At 41.4% G+C, this 20,112-nt stretch overlaps 2 protein-coding genes and 1 long non-coding RNA gene across 4 annotated transcripts in view; 2 read left to right on the top strand and 1 right to left on the bottom strand.

The window, feature by feature from the left end:
* Window positions 1-20,112, top strand: part of Nell1 (neural EGFL like 1) — an 850,988-nt gene that overhangs the window by 574,399 nt on the left and 256,477 nt on the right. The gene's annotated exons all lie outside the window — the stretch shown is intronic.
* LOC119086669 overlaps window positions 1-20,112 on the bottom strand; it is a 123,472-nt gene that overhangs the window by 29,036 nt on the left and 74,324 nt on the right. The gene's annotated exons all lie outside the window — the stretch shown is intronic.
* Window positions 5,341-6,916, top strand: LOC114700519 (probable isocitrate dehydrogenase [NAD] gamma 2, mitochondrial). The gene has a single exon (XM_037199203.1). It carries the CDS (start codon window positions 5,540-5,542, stop codon window positions 6,770-6,772), a length of 1,233 nt encoding a protein of 410 aa, XP_037055098.1. The 5' UTR covers window positions 5,341-5,539; the 3' UTR covers window positions 6,773-6,916.

The raw sequence follows: 20,112 nt of genomic DNA on the forward strand, positions 1-20,112 counted from the left end.
GCTATACTTGGCATTTGGCTTTCAATGTCTGAGAAAGCAGGTACCACCTTTGTCTGCTTTTAATTTTCAAAACTTTTATCCCCTGTAATTCTCATGACCCTTGCAAATATGTGAACTTAAACACCAGGAGAAAGAAAAGAAAATATAGGACTTCACTGGGTCTTTGAGAAGGGGTAATTGTAAGCACATGCCTTTAAAGGACCCTTTACATAGATGCTTGTTTGCAGATATTTTTAGTTCTGCACAATTATCAGCATGCTTTTCAAAGGCCTGAAACTTCCATGGTGATGTGTGTGCTTGTGAGTGTGACTCTTGCACTCCATCTCATGGGGAGGAGGAGGAGGCAGCACATGGTGACGTCACTGCCCCAAGGAAAGCTTCAGAGTGTGGAAGAAGAATACAAACCAGGGTGAAGAGAGTAAGGCCCAATGCTCTGTTGAGTTATAAAGAATTAATAAGCTCCTTAGCATCTTATTTCTGTCTGTCAAATGATAAAGGCGATTTGTCAAGAGATTGTGTTAATGTGCAATGGAGAACATGGAACAGACTGACTCTGTTTTGGGGAAAATGTAAAGCAATATTATCAGTTGGTTCTTTGGAACATCAAATGGACTTCAAGAACTTTCTTACTGCGCATGTGCGTGCGTGCGTGTGTGTGCGTGCGTGTGTGTTGTGCATTTAGAAATTTCTGCTATAAAATCACCATGACCCTTGAAGCTTCTGGTATAGCTTACTCTTTCTAATGCATGATCTCCTTTGTAAAGTCATATCACTTAAGCCCTTTCATTTTTATTTCTGAATTCTTCCATGCTGCCCTCAGGATATAAAGAGATCTTAAGTTTGTCTTTGAAGACTCTCTAATCTCTGACCCCAATCCAATTACTTTTTCTGTTTGTCCCTATTTTCCCACATAAACTCAGCCAACCAGGAAAACTTATTATACCCCACAGGCCTTCCAATTTTGTTTCCATCTCAGAACGCCTCTCTCTCCATGTGCACCTATCTTCTAATAGTCATTCCTCAGAGTTCAACTGAAGTCCCTCTCTTACACACCTTTACCAGATATATAGGTAAAACATTCCAGCCCTGGATCCATTTAACACCATATCTCTACTCATATTTATTCATAATATGCATGTGTATGTTGTGTGTATGTGTGAATAGATGTGAGTAGACATTCACAGACATATGTAAATATATATGTAAGTGTGAATATATACTCACAATTATACACACACACACACACACACACACACACACACACACACACATATATATAAACCTGAGTAGAGATGTGGTGCTAAATGGTATTACATATATATATTATTTATCATATATATATATATGTATTATATATCATAAATACATACACACACATACTCACATGCACACACACACACACATACACACACACACACACACACACACACACACACACACACACACACATATACCTGAGTAGAGATGTGGTGCTAAATGGTATTACATATATATATATATATATATATATATATATATATATATTAAATACATGCATACATACACACACACACACACACACACACACACACACACTCAAGCTTGTCTAGAATTCACACTCTTTGAAAGTCCGGGAATTTGCATTTGTTTCCTAGCACCTTTACTGTGATGTTAAGAGATCTGCATGTGCAGCAATCATCTGTGTATCCACTTTTATTTTATGCTTCTCTACTCACTGGAGTGCGGGCTCTAAAAGAGGTCCTACAGTTTGAAGAAGATTCATTGGTAAGAGCTGGGAGATGGCTCAGTCAGTGAAGTTTGCTGTGCTAGTGAGGACCTGCATTCAGATCTTTGCACCCACGTAAATAGACAGCTCTAGCAGTGCATCCCTGCAAGTTCAGTGCTGGGGAGCTAGAGAGACAGGAGGATTCCTGGTGCTTGCTGCATTGTCCATTTGCTGGAGTTGGTGAGGTTTGGGGTTACTGAGAAAGTTTTTTTTAATCTCAAAAATTAAGGTGAAGGACAGAGGGAGGTATCTTCATGGATAAATCCCTTGCCACACAAGGGTTAAAAGATTGGAGTTCATATCCCTAGTACCCTTGTAAATGTTAGGTGAGTGTGGCAGCTCAACTGTAATTACAGTGCTCTTGGAGTAAGGCAGATCCCTGGGCAAACTGGCTAGCAAGACTTGCCATACTGATGAGCTTGGATTCAAGTGAGAAACTCTACCTTAGTGAATAAGGTAAGGTGGGGAGTGATTGAGGGACACTCTCAGTATCAGTCCCAGGCTTCCACATGCACAAACATACACACACAAGTACCTACTTACATGTGTATCACACACATAAGCATGTATGTGCACATGATATACACAACACACACACATACACACATGCGCATACATGTAAAAAATAAATGAATAAATTATAAGGTGGAAAGTTATCAAGGAAGATAGACCACTGCCTCTACATGCATGTATACACAGACATACATACAGGGATACAGAGGTGAGATGTAGCAGGCTGCTTGGCTCTGGAACCCATGTTGCTAACCATTAATCTGCCTTCATTGTTGAGGTCACCACTGAGCCCCTGGTTGCTATTACTCATCATACTTTTCTCTTTACAGGGTTGTGACAGTGTTGACTATCCCGTCCGTGGACATGTCATACCACCCCCCCCCCCTGCTCCACTGTAGATAACAATGGCCTCTTTTTGCATATCCAGTTTGCCAGTGCATTTCCTCTCTAGGATTGTCCTCTAAGACTTCAAATGCTGATAGTCCCCTTCACTGTTGTCATCTTTCTTATGCTGTCTCTCTACACATCTTCCCAGCCAAGTACTTCTTGACCACACTGGCATGACCTTAGTACTGTGTCACAGTTGGCTATGACCCATGACACTGCACTTCTTCACACGCTTTAAATTTTGAGTGCTTGTGAATGGCTTACTTTTCCAATGAATCAGACTCACCCCAGAGTTACTCTCATAGGACACCACATCGCCTCATTTGGATCCCAGTACTATATCCTGGATTGTTTGTGATGGAAGACTGACCATAATTCATTGGCTCATGTTTCCTGAAATGTCTATGATCTGCTGTTATTTATGTGTCATTAATAGTTGTAGCAATTCTGGCAGTGGCCGTGACAGCATACACAAGATCTGTGCAAGCTGAAGCCAAGGCAAAATTCTAGCACAGAGGGGAAAGCTGGGCACAAATCCCACCACTAGCTGAGAAACAGTGGGTAACTGATAGCTGCAGAGAGGGAAGAGTTCCTTATCTCTAGGATGTGATTACTGGTCGATCTGCATTCTGTTAAGAAGTAAGCCATTCACAAACACTTAAATTTAAAGCTTAATCTGCCTATGTCCACACACCAGAGATCATATAGGCAGTACCAAAGAGACTGAATGGTTTTTTTAAAATGAGGATACAAAGTTGGGTGGTGGCACTGGGAGGAGATGGGGGGAGGGAATGTTCAAAATACAATGGATGAAATGCTTGAAGAATTAATAAAGATATTAAAATAGTTATGACAAATCTGAAAGACTATGGTCCGTGAACTGAAGATATATGCGTGTATTTGTTCCCTTGATTCTACATAGTTAATTAAGAAGAGACACTAACAAAACATGTATATTTACCTGTATGCTCATAGCACAGAAATTACAGTGAGGCCACCCTGGGCATGTGAGGAATGCCGTTATTCTCCTCCCAATTCTGCTGTGACTCTATAGTTGGAAAAATAAAGTCCAGTTAAAAAAAATAAATCATGTATGTAACTGTCATGAAATGCCCAGAACACAGCATTTCACAGCTCTCCTTTCTTATGGTCTTTCTGACTCACTTTTGGATGTTCCCTGAACCTCAGGTTGGAGGAATGTAAGGTAGTGGTCCCATCTCCAGCTCTGTACTCAGAGTCACTTAGTGTCAGTATTTTAACCAGTTAAGAGTCTCCGCATTAGTCACCATCTACTGTGGAAAGTTTCTCTGACCAAGGTTGAGATCAGAGCCACAAACAACTCTCTGGATATAAGCAAATTTCAAAGGCAGTTTGTTAACACAACTGTTTAGCAAAACAGCACCAGATGTCCCCTAGAGCCTATGACTTTCTAAGACAGAGGCTTTTGGGGATATGGCTACTGGCATATTGCTCCAGGGGATGGCCCTTAACTCATGCATATGTGGGAAGTGCTAATCAGTCAGTACGTTATTTATTTCTAAAAGAAAGTATTCTCCCGTACATTACATCCTGACCATAGTTTCCCTTTCCTCCTCTCCTTCCAGTCCCTCTCCTGCCCCATCCACACTGCCTCTATTTCCCTTCAGAAAAGGGCAGGCATTCCAGGGATATCAACCCAACATGGTATTTCAAGTTGCAATAAGACTAGGCACCTCCCCTCATATTAAGCCTGCTGTGCATATCGCTTTGTATAAATAAAATGCTGATTGGCCATTAGCCAGGCAGGAAGTATAGGCAGGACAAGCAGAGAAGAGAATTCTTGGAACAAGAAGGCTGAGTGAGGAGACGTTGCCAGCCACTGCCATGAATACCAACATGTAAAATACTGGTAAGCCACAAGCCATGTGGCAAGGTATAGACTTATAGAAATTGGTTAATTTATGATAGAAAAACTAGATAACAAGAAGCCTTCCATGGCCATACAGTTTGTAAGTCTCTGTGTATTTACTTGGTTGGATCTAAGAGGCTGCGGGACTGGCGGGTGAGAGAGATTTGTCTTGACTGTGGGCCAGGCAGGACTGGAGAAAACTTCAGTTACATAAGCCTGGATGAGGCAACCCAGTAAGAGGAAAAGGGCCCCAAAAGTAGGCAAAAAAATGTAAATGAAATGATTCCTAATGATACTCTGCTATACTTGTAGACAGGAGCCTAGCATAATCACCATCAGAGAGGCTCCATCTAGCAACTGATAGAAATGGATGCAGAAACCCACAGCCAAACATTAGGTAGAGCTCTGGAATCCTGAAAGGGGTAGGGGAGGAGGGGTTGTAGGACACCACAAGAAAACCCACAAAATCAACTAACGGGGCTCATAGGGGCTCACAGAGAGTAACCAACAATCAGGGAGCCTGTGTGAGTCTGACCTAGGCCCTCTGCATATATGTTCTGGTTGTGTAGCTTGGTCTTCTTGTGGGACTCCTAACAGCATGAGTAGGGGCTATCTCTGATGCTTTGTCTGCTATTGATTTTTTTTTTTAAAGGACATGGCATTTGAAAGGAGATACATTGGGAGGTCCTGGCAGGAGCTGGAGGGAGGTTGAGGTAGAAGATATGATCAAAATACAATGTATACACATATTAAATTTTCAAGAAGTAAAGAAAAATATTTTAAAAATAATATTTGCAGAGTATAGCATGTATAATATGATGCATGAATTTATTGCCCAACCCCAAAATCTTTGTAGCTTTTGGTATAGACATCCTGTCTTTCCCTGTCTGGGTTTCATACTCGAATAGAATGTCTGTCAAACAGAATGTAAGGGAGGAGAGAGAATTGTGACTTAAGAAAGAATCATTGGTTCAGAACTCCAATGGATGCCATTACTAAGAAAGAGCAAGAGGACAGCTGTGATAGTGAAGATGTTGGCATCAGTCCGCTGCTCTGTGAAGGCAATTCTTCATCCTGCTGTGCTTGGCCATTCTAGGGAAGCTGTACATAAGCTTGTGATCCCTCGGAAAAATTTCTGCTTACATCACACAGTGCATCCCCCAGCTAAGTATGGTGGAAGGCAAACTGTGACTATGATTCCTGGAGATGGTATTGGACCTGAGCTTATGGTTCATGTCAAGAGAGTATTCAGATCAAATTGTGTGCCAGTGGACTTTGAGGAGGTGTGGGTGACCTCCACATCTACTGAGGAGGAGGTTCTTGATGCACTTATGGCCATCCGTCGGAACCGTGTCGCTCTGAAGGGCAACATTGCAACTAATCACAATCTGCCTATCACTTACAAATCTCACAACACCAAGTTTCGAACCAGCCTTGACCTCTATGCCAGCGTCATCCATTACAAGACTTTTCCTGGTGTGGAGACCCGGCACAAGGACATAGACATCTTAGTTGTTAGGGAAAACACAGAGGGCGAGTACACTAACCTGGAGTATGAAGGCGTGAAAGGCGTGGTAGAGAGCCTCAAGATCGTGACAAAGACCAAGTCTCTGCGCATTGCTGAATATGCCTTTAATCTTGCTCAAAAGATGGGGCGCAAAAAAGTGACGGTTGTTCACAAAGCCAACATCATGAAACTGGGAGATGGACTTTTCTTTCAATGCTGTAAGGATGTGGCAGCTCACTACCCCCAGATCACCTTTGAGAGTATGATTATAGACAACACCACAATGCAGTTGGTATCCAATCCCCAAAGGTTTGATGTCATGGTGATGCCCAATCTTTATGGCAACATTGTCAACAGTATCTGTACAGGGCTGGTTGGAGGGTCAGGACTTGTGCCTGGAGCCAATTATGGTGATATATATGCAATATTTGAGACTGGTTCAAGGGAAATAGGTAAAAATTTAGCTCATAGAAATATTGCCAATCCTGTCGCCATGCTGCTAACCAGCTGTATCATGCTGGACTACCTTGGTCTTCACTCCTATGCCATGGAGATCCGCTGTGCCATTATGGCATCCTTGGAGAACAAAGCCATCTGCACACCAGACATAGGAGGTCAAGGTACTACATCAGGCGTTGTGAATTTCATCATGGAATATATGAAAAGTCATGGATGTTCTTGTCATCCAAATTTGCTCCTGTCCTACACTTGACTCACCCCCTCAGAAACTCCAGCCAGCTTAGCTAGCATGGATAGAGAGTCAACATTGGCTCCAATTCACTGAAAGGGAAGGGGGATCATCAGTATTGATCTTTCCATTGATTTTAAATGCAATAAAAATTGCTTATTTGAATTAGCAAAGCTTATTGAAATGTGGACAAATGGAGGTGGAGGAATTTCCCTGAAAGTTTATTCCAAAGTTCTCACCTCTCTGGGATATGACATACTGACTGAATCAGAACTCTTCATAAAGTTCTGAAGCTTTCTCAGAACCTAAAAGTGATTTCTCTCTTTATCTGAGCCATTGGAATTCAGCAATCCAACTAAAGGGGATCCTGGGCTGGAGAAAGTTATTATTGAGTTGATCAGTGTTGGCCTACTAAGTACACATTGTGACTTTAATAATGGCACTGAGCCAGTGCAGAAAGCCTCCACACCCACAATGCCCCCCTTTCCCTTGATGATGGTTGAGATATTTTTGTTAGGAATTCCCCTTGGACCACTAAGCTCTCCTAGAGAGAGAAACTTTAACTTAAACTTCTTTAAATTGTACTGAAAAACGTGGCTGTCAAATCTCCCCAAAGTCACTAAGTCCATAGTTCTCTGCTATATAAACAGAACCTTGGAATACAAGCCACACATTCAGTGATTTACAATTTCTTGTGGTTTATTTGCCAACTATGAAAAAGTATATGTAAAAATCAAAAGCCATGAGCTAACTTAAATACTTGCCATTATTTTATTTACAGTACTTTAAAAGTTATAATTGGGAATAAGGCAAACAAAACCTTATTAGTACTTGAAAGAAGTTCTTAAGTAGAAAATGTAAAAATGATTATACAAACTCACAATAATTTTATCAGAAGGAATGACAAGTGGATGGAATTAAGATTGAGAGATCTGCAACATCTGCATATCTCACCTATCAGCTGTGGATACCAGCATGCTTCATTATCACACACTAAAGTTCTTTATCTGGGACCATGAAAAGGTCCCAGAGTTGTGGGCTCACTTTTCATAATGACCACATATCCACAGCCAGGCTAGTTGGATGGATTTTTCATAAGAAGGAAGTGATTGACAGTCCTACGTAGAAGTTCCTAAAGAAGGAAGGCAGGCAAGTGGGGATTTTCAAACAGCCGGAGTAGTGTTGGTTGGTAGCCCGCCTCTTCTTACATGATCCAGACCTACACCAGTGCCATTGTGTGGTGAACAGAGTGAGGATTTATCCTGCTGTCTCTACCTGCTATGCCACACTGGCCAAATTAACTAGCCCACTCCCCACTTTTGACCCTTTTTCTCAACACTAGAGGTATTTAGTGGTTAATACCAATTTTAAACATGACAAGATCTGTATCACTTAGAAGACAAGGATTTGTATGATCCTGTGAGGGTTATCTAGATTGTTAGCCTCTGGGCATGTCTATGCTGACGTCTCAGTTAGGTAAATTGAGGCAGGAGGACCAATCCTAACTGCCAGACGAGTAAAAAGAATAAAGTGAACTAAACACAGGTGTTCATTGTTCTCTGCTTCCTGACTGCAGGTGCAGTGTGACCATCCACCGCAAGCCCCACCCATTAAATCTTCCCCATCACGATACATTTGAAATGGAGGCCAAAAGAAACCCTTGCTTTTTAAGTTCCTTTAGTCACAGTATTTCATCATGGAGACAGAAGTTAGGTAATACTGGGACTTTATTCAAAGCACAGACAGTTCAACTGCAGATGCCCAACTGTTAGCAAATGTTTAACTGTTGGGGTGTGTGTGTGTAGAATGATGTGTTTGAGCTAAAGTCTACACCCAGGTTAAAAATGTTCAGCCCCTGACACCCTCTGGACCAGACTCTGGATGTGACAACCTGTCACCTGTTATTGCCATTCTCCATTTTCATTGTTAGACTCTTCTACTTGAGTATCTCTAGGGAGCATGGTGTGAAGCTATTCTTCCTTGTTCCCTGTATCTTTCCCATAATGACTGGTACACTGAACATAAGTAATTGCATTTTTTTAAAGTAATGAAACAGTGGTACTAGTTTAATACTCTTAAATATTGAGTAAATAATAATGGTGCCTATCTCCTAGCATTGCTGAAAATACAAAGAAAGGGCCACATTTTGCCTGTTACATAGCATCTAGTAGGTTTCCAAAATTACCATCCTCATTATTGCCTATTGCATGCCATGGTGAATGATGATCCTGAAGGGAATAGGTTTATTACATAAGAAATTGTGTACAGATTATCATTCCATAACATATTTTCAACCAGGAGAGCAAACTATTTTCTTTAAGTCCTCTGATCCTCTTTCCATTTTATTTCTTTTTCCTTTTTTGCATGTGTATGTCTGTTATATATTGTATATGTATGTTTCTGCACATGAGTGGATGCATGTGTGTATGAACACGCAAGTATGTGCAATGGGAGCTTCCTAGTATGTCTTACTTTAAAGTATTCCCTGTTAACTTGTGTCTACCTGTAATTCCCTTTCTTCTGTTTCCTACAATGTACCCAATGTGTTCCTTTTGAACCACAATAGAATTATATCACCTCCTTCCTCAAGACTCTCCCATTCAGTGGCTTCATTTTGTCCTTTAGAGAAAGGCAGCTAAGCAAACACAATGTGCTCCTGCCTGTAGAGTGACTGAGAAATCCATCATTGAAGAGTCAGGACCTAGGATGGGGGCAGGCTCTTCATTCATGTTCACCCTAAGTATTTATGGAAGGAAGCAAGGACTGAGTGAGTGAAAGGTTCCCAGCATAGACAAGTGTTGGTAACTAGAACTGATTTATTGCAAAAAACCTCGTGTCTGGCTTTCATCTGCAAACCTCTCCAACACTGTTCTTTCCTAAAGAATTCTGGGCCCACAGGGCAGTGAAACGGGTTCCTGTTGGGTATGTTCCCTGAGTTTGCTTTATTACACTTAGTACATCACCTCACCTGCCTACATTCATCCCATCCTCTCATTTTTGTCTCTATCAGTTGCTTTTAGTCCAGAATATAAAGAACAGCAGCATTCTCTCTGCCTTTTCTCTAACTTCATTCTCACCAGGCCTCCCTTTTGACTGATGATCTTACAAATTACCCAGTCATTTAAACACTAGAGTTGGCATTCATCCCTAGTCTGCTCACATAGGTGTGTTGACACTGGAAAAGCTGCTTACCCTCTCTGATATCTGGCTTGCTTACTATTTTAGAAGGTCAAAGCCAACCTACATGGGACTATAAAAATTTCTCTTGGGGTTTATTGCTAAATGGCATCCCAAATCTAGTTGTTTAGGATAAATGATCGTGTGTCATGGTTCTGGAGGTTAAAGGAAGTACTGAGAATTGCTGGGACACCAAAGGTGGCTTCCTGTAAGTTCACAGTAATGGCTGCCTGTCAGAATCCTCAATTCTTTCCCACATGAAAATTTGAAGTAATTGATCTTTTCATAGCATGGCATGTGTTTCTAGGCAAAAAGAGCGAGACTGCAGATTTCTTAAGGCTTGGCCTTGAAAGTGTCTCAATACTATTTCTCCCACATTCCATTATTCATAACAGCACCAGAGATAGAGCAGATTTAAAAATAAGGAAATGATGAGAGGGTTAAGGTTAGTATTGGGGTCTGGGGGAGAGATAAGGCCTCATTGCCCCAAAGTCCAGTGGAATACAGAGTGGTATGTGGCCATATTTGGAAATGCTCTTGATCATAATCATTCATTTCCATGTCTGACTTGTTTGCTAATAGGCACTACTTAGCCAGAAGTTGCTCTTCTGATTCCCTATTTACCTCTGCACCTACTTAGCTTTAGGATCTGTGAAGTCTGCTTTATAATGTGCCCTGTGTCAACTCCATCCCCCCTCCCTTCTATGCTTTTGCCAACTAAGGGTTATTTACAGAGCCCTCTACTAGTGTACCAAGTTTGAACACCTTCACCTCACACCTTTCAAGAACAACTCATCTACTAGGTAATAGTTTTACTATATCACATAGTCTTTGGGAGTAGGAGACATTTCTTGCTGACCTAATCCTTGCATTGACCAGAACAGTGCTTACATAGGAGGTACACATACCACATTAGGTGGAAGATAATAATTGCAATTTATATGATATATTTTGTCTATTGTATTCTATTCCTTATTCTGCATACTTTGCACTTAATGTTTATTTAATTTTCATGTTAACCCTATTCAATGAATATTATCACACTCACCATTTAATAAAGGAGAAAACGGAGAAACAGAGACACTAAGAAATTTGCTTGCAGTATCACCAGCATGAGGGGAGACCAGGTTGCTCCAGAATCATAATGTTTGAGTGGTCAGGAGCATTTGAGATGGGGAATTTCTCACTTTGATGTAAAAGAGGACTAGTTTTCTGCAATAAACCCATGTTTCCATTTCATAGGCACATGTAGAGTTCAAAGGAATTTTGGGAGCTGCTTTCTGGAAGCTGGCCTTGATCCCAAAGATTACAAAACCTGATGAGCATTGGTACTGGCTCAGATCTAAAGTTCTCACTTCTCTGCAGCGTCTCTCCTTGTGTGGCCCACAGGCACATGGAGCACCGGTGTGTCTAAACATTTACTATGTCAGGTGCTCTAAGTGTGTCCTGCATGTGAGCAATATACTTCTTACATTGTTATTTGATGACTGAAGTATAGGAAGTTTAGTGTCTCCCTCGGGGCCAATGGGTAGTCAGTGGGGAGACAGAATTAAAGTTTAGAGGGCAGCACCAGTGTTTAACTTTTACCACTAACCTAATTCCTAAATTGAAAGTTACTGACATGGCCCAGAGAGAGGAAGGTAGAACTTACAGACATTTGAGATGATCCTGCATCCCAAATTGAGCATCAAATGTTGAAGAAAGTGACATTTCAAAAACATGAAGTCATGAGCCAATGAGATGGCTTAGCTGGCAAAGGTATTTATCCTCAAACCTGGGGATCTTGGTTTGAATCCCAGGACCTACACATGGTAGGAGAGAACTGATCCCCACAAAAGGGCCTTCTGATCTTCATAGGGGTGCTATGGTACCTGTACATGCACACACACACACACACACACACACACCTCCCACAGCCTCCCACCCCACACTCAGCCTCCTCTACCACACAGCCCACATACACACATATAGCCCCTCCATGTGCATACACACACATACATGCACACATAGCCCACACACACACACAGCCACCTCACACATGTACACACACACACATACACACACACACACACACAGAGAGAGAGAGAGAGAGTGCTTTTCCCCAGCCCACACAAATAAATAATAAATAAATCATCTATTCCTTTGGGGTAATAACTGACAAAAAGGGAGAAAACTTGGACTAGAGATGGTCTGGTACTTATGTGAAAGAATTTCTAGGATGGAATTAGTAGTGTAGGCCTGTAGCCCCAGTAAATTAGGAGAGGAGAAGGTTATGGTCTGCTTGTGCTACAGAGTGAGTTCAAGGCCATCCAGACAACATAGTGACATGCTTTCACAAGATCAAGGGAAAGAGAGGGCTGTGCATATATGTGGTGATATATTGTGTACACCAGTAAAGCTTGCCTGAGGATCAGAGGCAGAGCCAGCCACTAGATTAGACATAGAGGCCAGACAGTGGAGGCAGAGATCCATCTGGATCTCTGTGAGCTCAAGGCCACATTGGAAACAGAGCCAGGCAATGGTGGTACACACCTTTAATCCCAGTACTGGGAAGCACACATGCCTTTAATCTTAGGAAGTGACAGCAGGGCAGAGAAAGGTATATAATGCGTGAGGAAACAGGAACTAAAGCAGTTCAGCTGAGACCCTTCGGGTGAGGTCTCAGGGGCTCACAGTCTGAGGATTCATAGAAACAGGATCAGCTGAGGAGTTGGTGAGGTGAGGTTGGCTGTGGCTTGCTCCACTTCTCTGATCTTTCAGCTTTCACCCTGATATCTGGCTCTTTTATTATTATTATTATTATTATTATTATTATTATTATTATTAAAAGACCATCTAAGATTCAAATAACACGTATGCCTCAGCCCCAGAAAACTTCCCAACACCTGAGACCCCAGTGCAATCTTCAGAACTAAGCAAATCTAAAATAATGCTATGAGGTAGACACAATACAGTAATTTAAATTTCCACAGGTCAGAGAGGAATTTGCAGGAAGTGTCCAGTTTCAGGTCGTTACAGAGGTTGCAGAGCATTGACAAGTAGCATCATCGGCTCAGTTTCTGCAGGGAGCTGATTGCACAGCCAGGAGCATTTTGAGGTGGGCCATGTTTGGTCTGTGAAGTTTTCCTGACAACTTGTGTAACATTGGAATTTCAAGTGGCAGAGAGATATTCCCATCAGAAAGAATCTATTTACCACAGTGGAAAGTAGCGCTATTACATCTGCAATTGTTCTGGGAAGCAGGAGGAAAAGAGAAAGGAGTGTGTGCAAAGTGGAAAAAATACCCCAAGTTCACTAAAGAAATTAGAAAGGAAAATTGAGTCTTATCAATTTTATAAGTGCTTAAAACTCAACTGAGTGAAAAGGCCTGCCGATAACACCTCGGATTGGGTTCTGCTCAATTCAAGCATTGAGTTACTCCATGCAAAGTAGACGTGCATGATGAATGCTGTCGCAAAAGAGAGAATGTCATATGTCTAAATACAAAACTGATTTTTTTCTGTTTTTCATAAAATGCCTTAAAATCAAATTATTATAAATGCTCCCATGCTAATTAAGGGACTTACTTAGGGAAGGAAACATTGGCTTTGGCTATATGTCTTAATATTTTCACAAAAATTATTTGGAGAATACATTGAAAGAAAAAATATTAGAAGACTTACTAATTAGTCACAAAAGTATACTTTTCACAATTGCACATTGACTGGCTGTGGTGATCTGACTAAAAATGGCCCCCATAGGCTTGTATAGTTGAATGCTTAGTCACCAGGGAGTAGAACTCCCTTTGATAGGATTAGAAGATTAGGAGACATGGCCTTGTTGGAGGAAGTGTATCACTGGGGGTGGGCTTGGAGGTTTCAAAAGCCCATCTCTCTCTACTTACGGATCAGGATGTATTTCTCAGCTGCTGCTCCAGTATCTGCCTGCATGCCACCATGCTTCCAGCCATGATGATAATGGACCACACCTCTGAAACTATAAGCAAGCCTCTGATTAAATGTTTTTTCTTATGATTGTTGCCTTGGACATGATGTCTCTTCACAGCAATAGCATAGTAACTAAGACAAATGCCATTATTTAATTAGCTTTTCTGTGGTAACTGCCTCACAGTATACCTGTACATAAAAGTGTCAAGATATATATGTACACACAATATACCTTAAGTATATACAGTTTTAAATGGTCAATTCTACCTGAAAAAAGACTAGAAAATACAAACAGATTTTAAAAAAAATCTTTAATAACAATTCAATGTTGGTTACATTGTAGAGCTCAGAAATATGAAGCTATTATGCAAAATAGGGAAACAAGTACTAATATGGTGGAATTGGGTTCTTGTGATGTCACAAAAAGGCATCAAACACTGACCAAAGTGTCCCTCACCTCCAGAAACTGAGAGAGAGAGAGAGAGAGATTGATAGATTTCTCGTGGAACTTCACAGAACTTGGATAATGGCTATGGATTGGGAAGACACTGAGGATCTTCATGTGAAAAGATGAAATGGAATTATTTAACTGTTCCATATTCAAGTAGAAACAATATTTCTAAACGAGTCTGTTATCTAATCATAGTCTGGTAATACTATATTCAGTATATCTATGTCCAACTGAATCTGTAAGTCAAGTGTACCCCCATTGCTGTCCATCTGATGTATTACTTAAGTTAGTCAACTTTGTATAGACAATTTTACTTTCTTTAAATGTTGCCACTGGGGCCAGTGAGATGGCTCAGTGGGTAAAGGTGCCTGCCACCCAGCCTGAGGACCTGAGTTTGACCCTGGCACCCACATGGTGGAAAGGGAGAAGTAACTCCTGCATGTTGTCCTCTGAACTGCATACACATGCCATGACACAGGCAAACCCACACATCTGACTGTCCCCTAACGTAAATAAATGTAAAAATATGTTGTCACTGATCACAAGGAAATCACTTTGCCTAAATTTGAAGTTGTTTCTTTAAATGTTTACAATGTCTTCTCAGCACAGCGTTCTGCAGGGAAATAAGAGAGGAGATTTTGAAGTTATTGTGCAGAAACCTGCAGTAGCAAAGTAAGAAGCAGAGATTTCTAGATACTCTTATGGAAAGAAATACAAAGGAAGTTCAAAAGAAGTTCTATTTAACTCCTCATGGCTGTGGCTAGGGGACATCTGTGGTACTTCATCCAGGTTTTATCTTTCAAAATCGTGAAAGGTTTAGTTTCTTGAACAGGTGTACCATGTACTCAAAAGGCAACCTTATGCCAAGCTTCCGAAAGAGATGTTGGAAAGCCTGGTTTATAAATAACTTGTTTTCTCCAGGCTAAGAAATGTCTCTAGGAGTGATCCTTTGCAAGGTATTCGTATTCATGTTCTGCTGATACTAAGTTATTTTTGTCTACAATTTATTCTTGCCTGCAGCAAGATCCTTGCTTGTGGTGACCTCACTGGTTCATTCTTCCTCTCACTCACTCATTGCTCTGTGTAGGTTGTTGAGTAAGGCTCCTGCTTTGACCTGCAAACCTTGGAGCCCTGAGGTGTCAGCTTTGAGGCACTGAGTGAATCAGCAGTAATTAGGTCACTAACAGCAGAGCGTGTTCAGTGTGGTAATAGAGATATGAGCAGGCAGCTATGAGAACAGAAGACAAAGGAAACCAGGAGCACCTCCCAAGAACAAGCCAAGCCCAAGCTGAGCCCTAAAACTCTAGGAACAAGAAGGGTGAAAGAGTCAAAGGGAAAGAGAAGAGCATTGTGGTGAGTGCTGAGGCCCAGACTGCCATTGTTTGCATGCTAAGTGATATTCAAACCAGTCACAGAATTGTGTTAGAATTTTGATGGGGATTGCACTGAATCTGTAGATTGCTTTTGGTAGGGTGGCCATTTTTACTATATTAATCCTACCAGTCCTTGGGCATGGGAGATCTTTCCATCTTCTCATCCTACCATAGAGGCACTTAGAATAAAGCAGTCTAAGCAAGCCACAGGACTAAGCCAGTAAACAGCACCATGGCCACTGTATCAGCTCCTGCCTCCAAGTTCTCACCCTGTTTGAGTTCCTGTCCTGGTTTCCTTCAATGACGGGCAATGATGTGGAAGTGTAAGCCAAGTAAACCCCTCCTTCCCCATGTTGTCTTTGGTTGTGCCGTTCCATTACATCCATGATAACCCCAACTAAGATGAAGGTGTGAGGGGAACTGGAATGGGAGGACCAAGTGGGAAAGGGGAAGGAAGAGGGGCACAAAGGAGGAAAGATGAGTAGAGACAGCTAAAGTTAAGGGCCATTAGAGGGGTGATATGAAAACCTGATATACATGTGAAGGGGATCTAAATGAAATCACCAAGTAATGGGTGGATACAGAGCCCCAACTGGCCATCTCTTTTCACCAAATGAAGCTTCCAGTATGAGGATTGGGTTACATCTAATTGAGTTGTTGGCCAAAGGGACCCTATGGGAACCCCCAACAACCCAGGCTATTGCCAAGAACAAGGTTCCTCTCTGCCAACTGATGGTGAGCCCCCACTGCTGAAGACAACACCTGTGCAACTCATTGAACATGTTCCGGTGTCTTTGGTACAGAAAAGTACTCTGCATGCCATGAGAAGAGAAATGTAAACACCGAGCCAGCCATCATCCCTTTACTCTACAGCGCTGCCAGGCCTGTAAGCTATGCTATTACAATGCTGGCACAAAGCTTGCAGAAGTGACCAAAGTCCAATTGGATTTAAGGTTTAGTCCACATGATGGAACCCATACCTGATACTGATTGGGTGACCCAGAACCTAAGACTAGAGAGCCCAGGAACCTAGGGTAAAAACCAAATAGTGCTTGTCTTTAAAAGAAAAGAGGGACAGTAAAAAAAACTCCTAATGACATTCTGCTATACTCATAGATCAGTGCTTTGCTTGGCCATCATCAGAGATGCTTCCTCCTGCACCAGATGAGAACAAACACGGAAACCCACAACTAGACATTCTGCAAAGAATGAGAGACTCAGCCATAAATTGGATGTCTCTATTAAATCCCTCCCCTCAGGGCTCAGGGAACCCCGGGAAAGAGGAGGCAGAATGAGTGTAAGAGCCAAAGGGGATGGAGGACACCAGGAGAACAAGGTTCTCTGCCTCAGCATGATCAAAGCTCATGTGAAGTCATAGAAATGGAGGCAGCATGCACAGGGCCTGCACAGGCCTGCACCAGATGGGCCTTTAGAGCTGAAAAGACAGTGGACACATGCCCCCATCTCTAATATGAAAGCTGTCTCCAATTGATAACCACAAACAAATGAAAATTCAGTTTTTCCAGGGGGTCCCACTGGGAAACAAACTACTCCTAAGGGTATTTGGCATGTCCAGTAGTAGATAGTCACCAGAAAATGAGCTCAGCAACTTCTTTGGAGGTTCCTTGTCTCATGATGTCATGTCAGGACTTTACAATTAAAAAAAAAGAAAAGAAAAGAAAAAAACTTTCATACCTTTCTATTTATCCACCTATTTATCTGCCTTATCATCTCTCTATCTAAAAATGATAATTTTAATATCTCTTCTCTTTGCATATATAGCATGGCTTCCAGTTTAGTGTTTTTACGGGATTCCTGAGTATTGAATGATGGGTCTCTGCATATATATCTGTTTCATGTGCCTTTCCCTGGGCCCCTTCTGCTTGTTTGGTCTTGTTCTGATGTATTAGTTTTGTTTTATCTTATTTTATTTTATTATTACCCCATAGAAGCCTGTTTATTTTCTAATGAGTGATGGAAAGTGAGTGAATCTGTATTGGAGGGGAGATGTGGAGGAACCGGGAATTTTTGAGGGAGGGCACATAGTAGCCAGGATATTAAAAATATTAAGATTATAAAAAGTAACATTTATCAAATAATAAAAAACAAAACATCAAAGCCATTACAAAAAATAAGCCATTATATTTTCTCCAGCATTGCATATTTTATACAGTATAATTATTGTTGAATTAATTCTATCAATGTTTATTCATAGGCCAGATTTTTCAGGACTCAGGGTGAACCTCTGACTTTTTCTATCCCTGGATGAACTCTTTACATGGATGAGTTAACCTCACCAGGCCATCTGCTGCAGTAGGTTCTAATTCTTATAAATAGGAAGTTTCATTGTTTGAAGCTCCTTTTCAACACAACCACCACTTCTTTCTCTTCTTTTTCATGTGTCTCTCAGTGTCAGCTTCTCTGTGAGCAGGTTTCACAGGTTTGCTTTTTAGCACCCTGTTTCCTTCTTTTCTCAGAGGCCTCCTTGAGAGTGAGCTTCCCTTCCTTAGTGTTTTCTTGCAGAGTGTGTCACCTGCTCTGATATTCAACTGCCCACCCCTTCTTCTGGAAATATCCTGAAGTTTCTGTGGAATTCCTTTGCTGTCCCTCCTTAGTCACTGGTTTTGCTCTGCTAGCCCCATCTCCTGCGATTGCCCTGAGAATCTACTGATTGACTAGGAATATCTGTGGTAGTTGCGGTTCCCATTTTTCTGTCACATTAGAAGGATATGCATTTTCTGGACATCAGAGCACCATTAGAGAGTGGCCAAAGCATTCCCCAGGCATCCTAGGTTCTAGGAAATAAACGTTTCTAATAATGACTCCGCTGCTGTTCCACCCCATCCTTCTCTTCTCCATTCCCACAATGGCATCTTTTGCCCAAAGCATCATCAAATTGTATGCTCTTGCAAGGAAGCTATAGTCTATCTGTTTGGAGTATTTCAGATGCGGACAGCTGAAGGTATTGGTGTTATTTGACCATGTGCCACTGGTCCACCCCATCCTTCTCCATTCCCAGGATGGCATCTTTTGCCCAAAACATCATCAAATTGCATGCTCTTGTAAGGAAGCTATAGTCTATCTGTTTGGCATACTCCAGATGTGGACAGCTGAAGATATTGGTGTTGCTTGACCATGTGTGTGATTTTATGCAGATTGGCAGATGCACTTTACAATCTCCAGTGGAATTTCAGCAGCAAAGAACTTTAAATGCAGAGGAGGGGAAGCATTTCTCTCCTAGGATTCCTGCTGAGCCGATAACAGGCTATGGGAAGTCATCTATTTAAACAGAAATAAATACGCCTTGGGATGCCAGGGGACTATTTTCAGCTTTATTAAGCTATTTTCAGCTTTATTAAGAAATCTGTGTTTAATTTTTTCCAGTCCTGTTCATTGCACTTTTCTCTGTGTATGGACCAATTAGAATCCTTGATGAGAAAGCAGCCATTGTGTTCTCATGTTTGCAGAGAAGCGGTGATTTTCGAGGGGAGTGAGGAACCTGCAGGGCTCCCAAGTGCACAGTCAGCAACTTGTATTTAACCCTAACCAGCTTGTCATAGGAAGAAAGCATTCTTGGTTAGACATTGCTTACCCCTGGAGCCTGGAAATTTTTAGATATGTGTTCTTTCTAAAAAACAAACAAGCAACAAACAAACAAACAAAAAAAACCCAAAAACAAACAACCTAGAATGCTTATAAATCAGTAACCTAAATTAAACCGAACACCGCTGAGGTCAGGATCAAACAGTGGCATGTATAGTGTAAAACAACAGAGGATAAAGACATGGCCGCCTTTATCAGGGACCTTCTTAAGCCTTAGGAGCCATGGATAGCATGTGGGCTAATTAGCATAACCATGTCCTTCCTGTGCAGACACTGTGATTTGCATAATCTCCTTGTGATGTTTTTCAGCTCTTTAAAACCACAGAAACCTATGTGCTATTAGGCATGCAGCCACAGTCTGATTCACGCGTGCATCAGTCCTGTTGTGTCTAGAAGACATTATTTTCATGGGGTTATTCATTACCTTGGTCTCTTACAATCTTTCTGCCTCCTCTTTGCATAGATCCCTGAACCCTGAGGAGAGGAGGTTCATAAAGGGTTATATTATTTTTTTGATAGAGACAGGGTGGCAGGGAGGGAGGGAAGGAGAGAGAGAAAGAGAGAGAGCATGAAGTTCTAAAGACAGGGAATTGGGGATGATCTGGAAGGAGTTGAGGGAGGGGGTAGAATATAATCCAAATATATTGTATAAAAAATTAAGTTAAGCCTTAAAAACAATGAAAGCCATTCTTTACTAAGAAGCAAGTGTGTTGGCCTTCTGCCTTTCAACAATGTTAATGTGGTGCTATAGAGATGAGTCCATGAACACATACACATCACTAAAAAATGATAAAAAAAATACATTAAAAAAGAACACTAGTTGTTAGTATTTCT

This window comes from Peromyscus leucopus, chromosome 1, assembly GCF_004664715.2.
Source record: "Peromyscus leucopus breed LL Stock chromosome 1, UCI_PerLeu_2.1, whole genome shotgun sequence".
Lineage (NCBI taxonomy): Eukaryota > Metazoa > Chordata > Mammalia > Rodentia > Cricetidae > Peromyscus > Peromyscus leucopus.